The sequence below is a fragment of the Triturus cristatus genome, chromosome 11 (assembly GCF_964204655.1).
Source record: "Triturus cristatus chromosome 11, aTriCri1.1, whole genome shotgun sequence".
NCBI classification, from domain to species: Eukaryota; Metazoa; Chordata; class Amphibia; order Caudata; family Salamandridae; genus Triturus; species Triturus cristatus.
Window position 1 is genome coordinate 964,210,776 of NC_140594.1, and position 13,664 is coordinate 964,224,439.

General features: G+C 45.2%; 1 protein-coding gene across 15 annotated transcripts in view; it reads left to right on the plus strand.

Moving 5' to 3' along the window:
• Positions 1 to 13,664, plus strand: part of TRIP12 (thyroid hormone receptor interactor 12) — a 1,120,962-nt gene that overhangs the window by 675,239 nt on the left and 432,059 nt on the right. For all 15 annotated transcript variants that reach the window (XM_085634980.1, XM_085634991.1, XM_085634979.1 and 12 more), the window contains one exon: positions 3,345 to 3,536. In XM_085634980.1, the coding sequence (XP_085491106.1) occupies positions 3,345 to 3,536 (192 nt within the window). The remainder of the gene's footprint in view (positions 1 to 3,344; positions 3,537 to 13,664) is intronic.

A 13,664-nucleotide genomic window follows, 5' to 3' on the forward strand; every position in this document is an offset into this window, starting at 1 on the left:
TCCACTGCCCTTGGTGCATGGTTTTTCTTTCCGTGCCTGTAGGGTTGTTCTTCATCTCATTGTCTGTGATTCTTGCCACAGTCCAGAGGCTCACTTTACCTTCTGGGTGTCTTGTACTATTTGTAGGAATCTGGCTCTGTATATACTGTATCAAAGAGAGATCTAGTTTGCACAGAGTCTAGTAATTACCCTAAGGTATAGCAGAGGATAAAGTAGATAATACCTTGCTCTCAATTTAGCTGGCTGAGCAGTTAGGCTTATCAGAGGGTAGTGTAAATGCATTTGTTATACACACTCATACAAGGCAGAAACGCATACTCAATGACTAACTCCAGGCAAATGTTCACAAAAATATTACTTTAGTTACTTTTATTTTAGGAACCAAATGGAACTCGGTTACAAGTAAGTAGACTTTACAGAAACACAATACTTTCAATATACAGTTGGCAAATGTTTGTATAAGCATTAAAAATACGGTGTATGAAATACTTTTCAGTGTCAAAGAGATACTTTGTAATATTCTCAGAATCAACACTTAGTGCAATACAGAGGGAAACCAATTCAATCCTTTAGGAGGTGTAGGAAGCTGGCTCTGTATATACTATATCAAAGTAAGGTATAGTGTGCACAGAGTCCCTTGGATTTCCAGAGGTATATCGGAGGCTAAAGCACATAATTCCTTACTCTCTTTTGTGGTAGTATGGTTGAGCAGTCAGGCTTATCAGAGGGTAGTGTTAAGCATTTCTTGTACGCACTCAGGCAAGAAATGTCACACGCTCAAAGACTGAATTCAGACCAATTGTTTGTATAAAAAAGTTATTGTGTTCGATTTCTAGAACCAAGATTTACTCAGTAGCAGGTAAGTTAAACTCTTAATACAAGTTTACTTTTCAAAAGACAGTGAATACTGGTTTGTTAGGGACATTTAGATTACTTCTGCAGTTGAGAAAACGATTGTTAAACTGTTAAACACTTGAAATCACTTTTAGATTACTTCGTGATTACTTTTTTAGCTTGGCATGACATACAATCCTAACAGTTTAAGCAACACAGGACATTGATAAGCAGGTTAACTCTGGTGAAGGCACTACGTTACTTTTTGTTGCAGTACAACACAGATCAACACTTAATTTTTTTTTTTTTTAAAACACCATTCAGTCCTATGGAGTAAAATAAAGTGTGAAGTTTACAGGTAAGTAAACGGTTTTAGGACTGGAGTTTTGAGGCAGTGTAGAACCACGTTTCCCCAAGGTTCATGTTGGCACTCAAGATGCACCACCAGCAGCACTAGGTTGGCCGTGTGCAGGGTGCCAATATTAGCCAATGGGGCTAGGTGGCATCTTGGTTGGGTGCTGCTCATTGGCAGACCACGAAGACTCTGGTGTCAAGCTCCTGGGAATAAGGTAAGAGCATAGGGGGTCCCAGGTTGGCACCAAGTCCACACCACCAGCGGTGCAGCCGGGTGTAGGGTGCTCAGGGTGTGTCCGGAGCCCAGTGCTTTCCAATGGAGGCTGTCGGTCCCGGAAAAGGACTGCAGGCTCGAGCCAGAAGACCGAATGAAGGGAACCAACGACTTGAGGATGAAGTGGAGTTGTTGGACACCAGGACACCGTCGGTTGGGCATGTCAGGTCACAGGTGGTGCAGGGCTGTCCCTTCGTGTCAGGTTCTTCTCACAGGTTCCAGTTGGGGAACCCTTCACGATGAGGCTGCAGGCGGCGAGGAGAAGGTCGGTGGAGGTCGCCCAATGCTGCAACTCAGGTCAGGCTTGCCTGGGGGACCTAGATGGAGTATTGGGCCACTCGGGCCTAGGACGTCGGGTGCAGAGTGGTGAGGACTCGCGGATCTGGAGTCCTGGCATGGTTTGGACAAATCCGGTGTCCACAGGAGATCAGAGTTCTTAGAAAGGCAGGCCAGGTCCCTGAGATTCTTAAAGGTTGCTGGCTGCAGGACACAATGGGTTCATCTTGCAGGAGTTTCAGAGCATAAGACAGGCCGGTAGGTCTGGGGCTAAAACAGTTGTCGTCCTCCTCTTCTGTAGCATGGCTCTTCGGTCCTTCATGTTGTCACGTCAAATCTGAAGAGGCAAGGTTCAGGGGTGCCCCTAAAGGGGCGTTACAGTGGTGTGCAGGTCGGGACCAATGGGTCCTTTCCCTTGGGTGTCTACACCCCCTAGTATGCCACCCTCCAGTTGGGGTGAGGGGGGGCATAGGCCTCTTCCTGATTTGAGCCCCCCCCCCCAATCTCCAAGGTGGCAGGGACTGAGAGGTGGCCTTCACTCTTCCTCCCCCACCCCAACTGGAGGATGGCATACTAGGGGTGCAGGCAAAGGTGGGCACACCTCCTTTCCCGGGTAGGTTTTCACGCTTGTTCTTGCTTCCAAAATAGGTGTCGGAAAAAGTGGGAGCCAGTTGCTGATAGCAAAAGGATGGGGGCAGCTAACAAAGGTGGCTGGCCTTCTTAAGGTCCCTCTTCGAGGACCCTGCCCATCCTGGGGGAGAAGGCATGACACCTCTGCCCAGGATGTGCTTTGTTTCCAGACCCAGAGAGCAGAGGCTCTCTATCCACGGGTCCAGAAACCTGTCTAATGGTGGCAGATGGCTTGGAGACAGTCCGGAACCACACCAGAGTTGGCATCTGACAAAACGTTAGGGGGTAACCATGCAAAAAGGGCTCTTTCTTACACAAGTGATCTATAGGAAAGTAGGTATGTTACCGGATTTTGTGAGTTTAAAGTGATTTATTCAGAGTCTGTTAAAGGTTATAAAAAAGACTCGAAGCTGTCGGCCCCTGATTTGACATTGAGTGAGGCATACATCGTGTATGGAAGCAGGAGTTATCCTGTGCAATATGCTGTGGTTATTAATTGGTGCAATGTGCACAGGGAAAACAGTTTGAAAAAAATAATTGCTTGGTGGTGTACCATTTGGTAAAATCTAATCCTTATTCTACTTGCAAAACTGTAAAAGATGTCAGCGGGTAAACCTGCCAGGAGTAATGCCCAAGCTAAATTGATTTACTGCCCATTTCTGTCAAAGGACTCTCAATGACCCTGTAAATGCTACTTGTCTTAAATTCCTATGCTCACGGCGCAATCCTCACCTTCATTTTCCTGGTCGCTCCTCCACTCTGCACTAGCCAAAGATGATCCTAAAAGTAACTATACCTGTTAATTTTTGCCCCTCCAGAATGTGTGGCCCATTTAGACTATTGTGACACACAGCCACATTGTGTATGTTCTGCAGTGCCCTATAGTTCACATAGTAATGGATATTCTTGGAGAACTATTTTGTAGTGCAACTTCACTCACTAAAGTAGGAATTATTCTTTTACATTCTTCTTGTAGGTGGATGGGAGCGTGGAGTGCCTTGAAGAAATCCGAAGCATAGTCTCTGAGTCTGACGTCTCTTCGTTTGAAATCCAACATAGTGGTTTTGTGAAACAGCTTCTTCTTTATCTAACGTCAAAAAGTGAAAAAGATGCAGTATGCAGGGATGTCAGATTGAAGAGGTTTCTCCATGTGTTCTTTTCGTCACCAGTAAGTGTTGGGATTTTTTTTATCCAAATTCATTTACCTAAAATGTTTCATTTAGATTTGGTATTTTAGACTGGTAGAGCGATGTGGAAATTTGTTAACCTACGTTTGCAAGTCTTAATGCACTCGCCACTGTTTGAGTGACTCCAGCTGAGAGATGGTGAAATTAATTGTATTACACATTTGAAGAAAATTGGTGTCTTGCAGATTATTTTGTTCTATCTCTGACTTCTAATTGAGGTGTCTTTTTCGACAGATATACATCTGGTCACAGTCAGCTGTTTGTGTGCAAGTTTTATGTATTCATTTTATTACCTATTGCTGTTTGATATTGGTGTCCACTTGGATGGGTGAAGCCTGTGTCTGATGTTTGTTTGTATTTCTTGTTAGTTTCTTTGTTAGAAATCAGATCTTTAGGATGTTCCTGAATTGTAAGTAGTTTGGTTAGAATGCGGGGAAGGTGTTGTAAGCATTCCACAGCAGTTCCCTGCGCTCCCATGTTTCTGCCTCCGTGTTTCACCTTCTTACATGATTGCTGATTGATCAACTAGGCAGACACTGATTACATGTTTCTGGCTGTAGTCTACTGATGGTCCGGTTATGTTCAGCATTTATTCCCTGCCTTTTCCCCAGTACACCTGGCAAATGACAGACATTTTAAATGCATCCTGTCTTGTCTGGAAGCCTTCAGGATTTTCATTGTGGTTGCGTTTGCATAGTATAGGCACATTCTGGTTGTCCGTTCTGGAGCATTTGCAGACTGGTGATGAGTTTTTTGGAGGGACGCCGAAGAAGATGCAGTGAATCCTGGTGTGTCACTACAAGGGCTGTTGCAGGCTTCATCCAGTTTTGAGAAGTTGAAAAAATGTTACATATGATGGAGGGAGAGGCCTAACTGATGGTTGGTAATTTTAAGTACTGCACTTATTGGAATGCAAACAAAAGTCAAAATGTATCCCTTTGTTCTGTTTTCTTTTTGGATGGTTGATGCAATGTTTTGGAGGGCCGGGAGCAGTTCAGAGATGGAGGGCCGGGTTTATTTCACCACACTACAGGGGATAATGTTCATGCAAAGAACAATTTCTTACTCCGGTGCATGGACCATGAATGAGATGATGTTGATGGGCTTATCTGGAATGTTGTCTAGCCTGATCTGAATTTGTAAGTCATCCACATTTATTTGAAAGTTGACATTGTGTTGGTCTGCTAGTGGAAGGGTGTGTGAACATAAATTTTAAATAACAAGTAAGAAAGGGATATCCCTTTGCAGATGCTGCCGGGCAGCAGGAATGTGGAAAATGTAACTGTTTATAATAGCTTTTGTATGGAAATAAACGATTGAATACAAAACTGGGAAGATTCAGATTTTCTTGCCACTGTTCCATCCTGTCCACCAAGATTGTGTTAACAGTTGACAGCGCTGTTATCTCGTCTTTGTACTATGAAGAGCTCCTACTTTGTTAGCTAGGGCTTATTCAGTGCCTCTGGGTGGTCTAACTCCAGACATATAGGAGGAGCTGGTGGAGCTCATTTTACTATTGCAGTTATCTTGTCACTTTACTATTTTGCTGGGAAATGGAGGTTAGAAATTGGACCGTAGTCTGACAGCACTTTTTAGTAAGAGGTTAGTTTCTTTATGATAGAGTGGTGGTTATGCATTGAAAGAGCCAGGTACCACTTCGAAACGAGGAGATTCATTCATCATGCTGCTTAACTGTTGAGAGAGAAGGCATGCATTTTCTGAAGCATGCAGCTGAACAGGGTTCCATTGTTCATTTAATGGTTTTAAGACCAGAGTCTTAAAAGAGGAGGAGGTGGCAGATTTTAGCAGCAATATGGAAATGGTTGGGAAGAAGGGTAATTATACAGTGCTGGACGTTTTATGCAACATTGGTTTTAAGGTACTTAAGTAGGTTTTGTGGATCTGCTGAGTTGCCTTTGAGTGACTGAATTGGATCATTCATTGTAAATATTGAAGATTTCCTTGTTTTGAATGGATTCTCTGTTTGATGATGTATTACTGAACTTTTCATAAACTACCCTATTATAGCCTCTGCAGTGTATCTTGCATCTGAAAGAAACACGTTAGTTAGATTCCTCACCTTAGAATATCCCCAGGCGCCAGGCTGGATCCGGAAAGATTTTTGAAGCAATACCCCTTGCGCGTCGCTAGGCGTCGTCTGCGGCTCCGCGTCAGTCGTTGGCGTTGTGCGCCGGAATGATGTTGTTGGAGTACTTAGACGCCGCCCTCGCGCGCTGACGTCAGTTCTTCTTTTTTCCGCGCCAGACAGCGCCGATCCGGGAAGAGCTTACCCCTTAGTCAATTTTTGACTAAACTTTTTGACTCTTTTTGGTCTTCCTACCCCAACCGGAGCACGTAGTAGTGACGACGCGTCCCTCCTGGGATGGGGGGGGCCATATGGGAGAGGCGGAGATCAGAGGACTCTGGTCTCCGGCGGAGGCTCGACTCCATATCAACCTTTTGGAGCTGAGAGCAATCCGGCTTGCATTGAAAGCCTTCCTTCCCTCTGTCCGGGGAAGTGTCGTGCAGGTGTTCATGGACAACACCACCGCCATGTGGTATTGCAACAAACACGGCGGGGTGGGGTCGTGGACCCTTTGTCAGGAGGCTCTGCGCCTCTGGACATGGCTAGAACACCAGGGCATCACCCTGGTGGTTCAACATCTGGTGGGCTCTCTGAACGCCAGAGCAGACGAACTCAGCCGCCTGTGCATGATGGATCACGAATGGCGTCTGAACGCGGACGTGGCGCAAGGTCTTTCTGCAGTGGGGAGAGCCTTGGTTAGATCTATTCGCCACCGAAGAGAACGCGCGATGTCAGCAGTTATGCGCGTTGGAATTTCCAAGGCAGCACTCGCTCGGAGACGCTTTTCGTCGCGAGTGGAGTTGCGGTCTGTTGTACGCCTTTCCGCCTATACCACTTCTGCCCAGAGTGCTGAAGAAGATCAGGCACGACCGGGCCCAAGTTATCTTAGTGGCTCCGGATTGGGCACGAAGGTTCTGGTATCCCGAGCTACTCAGTATGTCAATCGATCCCCTGATACTGATTCTGTTGCAGCAGCAGGGGACGGTCCTCCACCCGAACCTGTCCAGCCTCCACCTCCATGCGTGGAGATTGAGCGGCGGCAGTTGATGCCATTTGACTTGCCTCCTGAAGTCTGTGATATCATTCTGGCAGCCAGGCGTCCCTCCACAAAGACGGTATACGCCTGCCGGTGGAACAAATTTGTCGCATGGTGCACAGCAAAGGCTGTGGATCCCCTTTCCGCCCCTCTTTCTGAGGTTCTCCCCTTTCTTCTTTCTTTGGCCCAGCAGGGCTCTGCTTTAGGCACCTTGAAAGGTTATCTTGCTGCCATCTCTGCCTTCTTACGGCTTCCTGATCAGCCTTCTCTTTTCAGGTCCCATGTTGCTTCACGTTTTCTCAAAGGCATTACTCACATGTTCCCTCCTGTCCCCTTCGTAATGCCTCAGTGGGACTTGAATCTTGTTCTGACCTTTCTGATGTGCGCTCCTTTTGAGCCTCTTCACAATTGTCCCATTCGTCTTCTGAACCTGAAAACTGCTTTCCTGGTAGCTATCACCTCGGCTAGACGGGTGAGTGAGCTCCAGGCTCTTTCATCTAAGCCTCCCTTTCTTTCCGTTCATCCGGACAAGGTTGTCCTCCGGACTCGTCCTTCCACATCGGGCAATCTGTCACGTTGCCCACCTTCTTTCCGCATCCTTCAAAAGAGGAAGAGAGGCTCCACCGTCTGGACCCAAAACGGGCGCTGTCCTTTTATTTGGACCGCACCAAACAGTTCCGGGTGGACGACCAACTTTTTGTTGGATACGTAGGAGCTAAGAAGGGAAAAGCGGTACACAAACGGACCATCTCACGGTGGGTCGTGTTGTGTATTAAACTTTGTTAATCCTTGGCAAAAAAGGACCCTCCTGTTGGGCTGAGGGCCCATTCCACCCGGGCCACAGCGGCTACTACTGCCCTGGGCCGGGGAGTTCCCTTGCAGGACATCTGTCAGGCGGCGACGTGGGCGTCACTGCACACGTTTGCCAAGCACTATTGCCTGGACAGCCAAGTCCGGAGAGATGGCTACTTTGGCCGTTCTGTTCTCCAGGACTTTCTGGTGTGATCTTGGATCGCAGACCCACCACTGGGGTCGGTATTGCTGGGGTATCTATTCTAAGGTGAGGAATCTAACTAACGTGTTTCTTTCAGATGCACAAGTTACTTACCTTCGGTAACGATGTATCTGCAAGAAACATTAGTTAGATTCCTCACCGACCCACCCATCCTCCCCGTTCTGCGAACTGACATCAAGGGTTAAGGCTATCCTTTTCAGGGCCCTAGATTTTTTGGCACCAGTGTCGGTCTCTTGCATGGCTCTGCGTTCCTGGCGCGGAAAGCTATGTACAAGAACTGACGTCAGCGCGCGAGGGCGGCGTCTAAGTACTCTGACGCCATCAACGGACGCGGAGCCGCAGACGACTCCTAGCGACGCGCAAGGGGTATTGCTACAAAAATCTTTCCGGATCCAGCCTGACGCCTGGGGATATTCTAAGGTGAGGAATCTAACTAACTAATGTTTCTTACAGATACATCGTTACCGAAGGTAAGTAACTTGTTCATCAAAGGTTATCTTCATTTCCACCATTGACAGTCCATGTTTTGTGTTTCAGTGCAGCTTCTTCTTCACTAAACTACTTAAGGCTTTGATGCCTTTGTTGCATTTTTCCAGCACTTTTGCAACGATGAAGGTGTACAATTTTAAATTGCTGCGATCTAGACTAAATTAAAGGAATGAGTGATGAAGTCAAAACAGTCAACTTTACATTTTATTCTCTTATATAACTTTCATAAAGACATAAGAAAAAGTATTTTATGCCAGTTTTTCCATAGTAGAAAATTATATTTTTATAAAGCAGCATTTGATTTACTTCGCAGCCGGGAAAATGAGTGTATGTTACACTGTGGTTCCAATTAGCGATCAAAAAAAGGAAGGCAAATTGACATCTTGAGGCCTTACAGTATGAACCTATATATTGTAGAACAATTGTAATAATTGTTGGACAACATCAACTCCAGATTGATTTAAAAATGTATACGCTGCTATTCATATGCACTTTGTTTATTCCATTATGGAAACCATACTACTATAAAGCTGTTATCTTGTATGCATTTCATCACTTAGTTTGTGGTAGAAAACTATATCCATATAAAGCTGCTTCTAATTTTTTTGAGGTCGATGAAATTAGTGAATAAATTATGCTGTGGTCTCTCCCGTATAATTAATGACAGACGGAATTTAAATCATACTCCGTGGCGTTACCACATGAAATTAAAATGTTACATATCTACAGGATGACCTAAATTTCACTGCGCCCCATCTTATTTCTGTAATAACTTAAAAACACTATATGCTGCCATCTATATGTACTTCTCCGCTCATTTTTATTATATTTTATTGAAACTGTTTAAAAAAAATACTTTTGTATTACTTTTACACCTGACTGTTAGTTTTAAATTATGACATTGAAAACTGTTGTATTTGCCCAAAAAGCATTTTTCGATTGCTTTATGATTGTATTTTCACCGAATAAAGCTGAATTGAACAAGGGACTGAGTCTTATTGTTTGCTCTTCAGAGCATTCTAAACCGATTCAAACTATTATATACACATACATAAACATTTACATATCTATATATATTTTTTCACACATATATATATATATATATATATATATATATATATATAATCTACTGGCGGTCGCCAGTAGATAGTTATAGTTGGGACCGTGTTTCCATAGGAAATCTCAAAATTATATTTTGAATAACTTTGGCGCCGGTTGACGAATCTTCGTGACATTTTCAAAACTAATGGGGCGCTCGGCTCCTACCCTGAAAGTCTCGAGGGGGGGGGGGGGGGGATTCGTCAAGCGGGGGCCGAGAAAAAAGGGGGGTCTCAAAACGCGTTTTTCCCATGCATTTTCCCATAGGACCTTTAGTCGAAGGTACAGCCCGAACGGGTGACCAGAATTACTTGAAATTTGGCAAAGAGGTAGTCCTCAGGTCAGGGAAGTGCCTTTTGCATATATGGAGTCAATCTGTTCAGTAGTTCCAGAGAAAATTGCAGTAAAAAGCACATACATATCTATAGCCACGCACCCTAACGTGCGCGAGCGTAATTCTGATTGGTTGTTACATGTCAGTCAACGTTCGAATCGATCGAAATCAGGAAGTGTAGGCCGCCATTTTGTTTGCTTTCAGTGCGAGAGTGGAAAAGGAAGGTGGCGAACGTGAAAAGGGGGCAGGGTAGAGAGTTCCTGACCCCCTAGCCTTGGTCAGGGGGTCCCTGAAGGACCCCGAAGGCAGAAAAAAACATAATTTTTTTTTTCTTTTTTTAAATCGGGTGGTGCGCGCACGGTGAAAAACCATTAAAAAAAATTAATAAATTTTGAATACGTAGTGTATTGAAAAAAATATATATGAAAAAAATAATACATACATAACTTAGCATTTAAAAAACCATACAAATTCACTGAAAAAACCATAGGTTTCACACACGTTATAGTTAGGAATTAGCATTTAAAAAACCTTGCAAATTCACTTAAAAAAACCATAGGTTTCACACATGTTATAGTTAGGTGGATATTTCACTCGTAAAAAAACAATGAAATTCCCCCGTTATAGTTAGTGCAGGCAACTATAACTCACGCGACCGCCACTCTATCACAAGGATGATGTCATCAGTGATGTTATGAGTGATGCCATTGACCTTGTCATGAGTGATGTAATATGTAACGTCATGAGCAGAGGATTGCGGGCGCGCGAGTTATAGTTATCTCAACTAACTATAACGGGGGAATTTCATTGGTTTTTTACGAGTGAAATATCCACCTAAACTATAACGTGTGAAACCTATGGTTTTTTAAGTGAATATATATAATATATATATTTTATATATATATATATATATATATATTAAAACAAAGGTTACAGGAATGTTCAAGTTAGGCTCCGGTTTAACCAGAGAAATTCAGCTGTTATAGTTAGCTGAGCTAACTATAACTCACACCCCCACAATGCACTGCTTATGACCTCGCATATTACATCACTGATTACATGGTCAATTACATCACTGATGATTACATCCAGTCACTGAGTGTTTTTAAAAAGTTTGTGTTAAATCTATATATACCAAGGTGTGTTGGTGAATCAGTGGGCATAGGAGTGCCTGATTGGATGATTCAGTGGGTGTGTGACTGACTGTGTAAGTGAATGATTAGGTGTCTCAGTGAATGTATGGGTGATTGACTGGTTGTGTGAAGGTCTGCATCTGTCTGTCAGTTGGTGTCTGAGTGGTTGTATCGGGGTGCGAGTGGGTATGTGAGTTTAAGTATGAGTGAGTGATTGGTTGTCTGAATACCTACATGGGTGTCTGAGTTTGTGGATGGGTGAGGAGTAATGTGACTGCCTAGATGGATGTGAGTGGGTGAGTCTGTTGTTCTATGGGTTAGTGAGTGTATGTGTGAGGGGCTGTATGGGTCAGTGAGAGTATATGGTTGTGCTGGCAAGTGAGTGCATGTCAGTGGTATATGGGTGAATCACTGGGTATGTGAAAGACAGTATAGGTGAGTAATGGGGTATTTGAGTTACTGTATAGGTAAGTTTTGGAGTATGAGTGACTTTGTGTAAATGAGAGAATTTGAAAGTAGCTGAAAGGGTGATTGTGTGCTTGTCTCAGTGACTAGATGAGTGGGTTCATGTTAGTATCTGATGAGTAAGTGTGTGTAACTGTATGGATGAGTAAGTGGCTCTGTGATTGTATGGGTGAGTAAGTAGGTGTGTGAGTAGCTCTATGGGTGACTGACTCAGTGTGTGAGTGGCTGTATTAGTGGATATGTCCCAGGCTGTATTAGTGAGTATGTCCGTGGCTGTGTTAGTGAGTGAGTGGGTGTATGGGTGAGTGAGTGGATGTGTGTTCTATGAATCAGTGAGTGGCTGTGTAAGTAGTAGTATGTGTGGTGAATACGTTTGAGAATGGTAGTGTAGTAGTAGGAGTGGGTGTTTTAAAGGTTATATAGGGGTGTGAGTGGGTGCGTCAGATTCTGTGGATGATGTCATAAGTGATGTCATTTGAGATGTCATCAGTGATGTCACTGACCACGTCATGAGTTATGTAGTGTGAGATCATAAGCAGTGCATTGAGGGGGCGCGAACTATAGTTAGCTCAGCTAACTAGAATGGCTGAATTTCTAAGGTTTCTTTAAAATTCTATTTGCTAAATAGAACGTCCCTGGAATCCTTGTCTTTTTCAGTGAATTTCTAGGTTTTTTTTCTAACTAGCAGTCTCGTTTGCAGAGTGGTGGAGAAAGAGAGCTGGGTCTCCGACCAGCTCTCAGGAATTTCGTTGTCCAGGGCTTACAAGAGGGACCAGGTGGGCTTCTTGGCCCCCAAGGTCCCTCAGGAGTAAAGTGGACTAAATGCCCAACCATTAGTGCACCACGAGCCGCGTTTGCAGAGTGGTGGGGAAAGGGGGCGAGGCCTCTGAAGACCTTGCACCAATCCCACTGAGTGGGACTTACTGAAAATAACAGGATTGGTAGTTGGCCCCCAAAATTGGCCTTGGTGGCCAACTACCCCTCCGGTGAGTCCCACACAGCAGTATTGCTAAGACGTGGTAGTAGTCCACACCCCCTTTCTCAACCACTATGTAAACTCTCCTCCTGCTGCACTACCTGGGGGGGGGGGGTGAAGTCCCCTTGGCTATTGAGGGTCCTTGGGGGCCATCTACCCCTCCTGTTACCTCCAGCAATTCCACACAGTGAGTTAGCAGAGGTTTTTGGTGGCCTCGCCCCCTTTCTCCACCACTCTGCAATCACGCCTCCTGAGACACTACTAGTTGGGAGATGCAGTTCCCTTGGCTCTTGGGGGTCCTTGGATGACAACTAGCCCTCCTGTTAACTGCAGTAAGACCCACACAACTGGATTGCTGAGAGGTAGTCAGGAGCTCTGGCCCCTTTCTCCACCAGTCTGTAAACATGTTTGCTGGCGCACTGCTGCTTGGGGGAAGAAGTCGGCTTTAGTCCTGATGCCCTCATGAGGCAAGGAGACCTTATCCCGCCACCAGCAGTGTGCCTGGAGGCGTGTTGCAGGATGGTGGAGAAAGGGGGCGTGGCCTGTGACCACCTCCCACCAATCCCACTGTGTGGTGCTTACTGGAGGTAACAGGAGGTCTTTTTGGCCCCTAAGGATAGTCATCAGCCAAGGGGACTTCAGCCCCCAACCATTAATACACCAGGAGGCTTTTTTGCAGAATGATGGAGACATGGGGCTCGGCCTCCGGTGAGTTGCTGGCTTTTTAAAAAATAAAAAATAGAAATTCTACTTTTGAGGAAGGGGGGGCCTCCTGGCCCCCCTTCACTGGTACATTTTTGGCCCCGGGTGCCCCATCACCCAGGCCTGACCCTTTCATAAAAAACAAGTTGTTTTTCAAAAAAACAAAAAAGGGAGTAGGGCCGAGCCACCCCCCCCCCCCATCCCGGGCCATTTTGGCCCCGGGCACCCTGTCACTGGGGCCTCCCCATTTAAAATGGGTGCCTCTAGGGCACCCACTCATCAATGGGACCGCGAGGGAGCCTGAAAGGGGTGGGGGGGCTTGTGTTTTTTGTTGTTGGCAGGCAATCAGATCTCAGGCAGGAGATCGGGAGGGTTCGCGGATCCACTACGGCCACAGTTGTATATCTGAGAAATCTTTACATATCTTAGCAACTGCTGAACAGATTTACACCAGTTAACAGAGTGCCTTCTGGACCAAGAGCTACCTTTTTGCCAAATTTGGTGTAATTCCTCTTAGCGGTTCAGGCTGTAGCTGTCTAAAGTTTCCTATGGAAATTAACATGGAGAAAACGGCGTGGTAAACCCCCCCCCCCCCCCCCCCCCCCTTTTCCTGGCCCCCGCTTGACGGCTTTCAAGACAGCAGCTGAAGTGAGCGTCAAACTAGTTTTGAAAATTTCATGAAGATTCGTCAAACGACATCAGTTATTGTCCTTTGATAAACGCTTTTCCTATGGAAACTACATCCTAACTATACCTACTTGTGACCACCAATAGG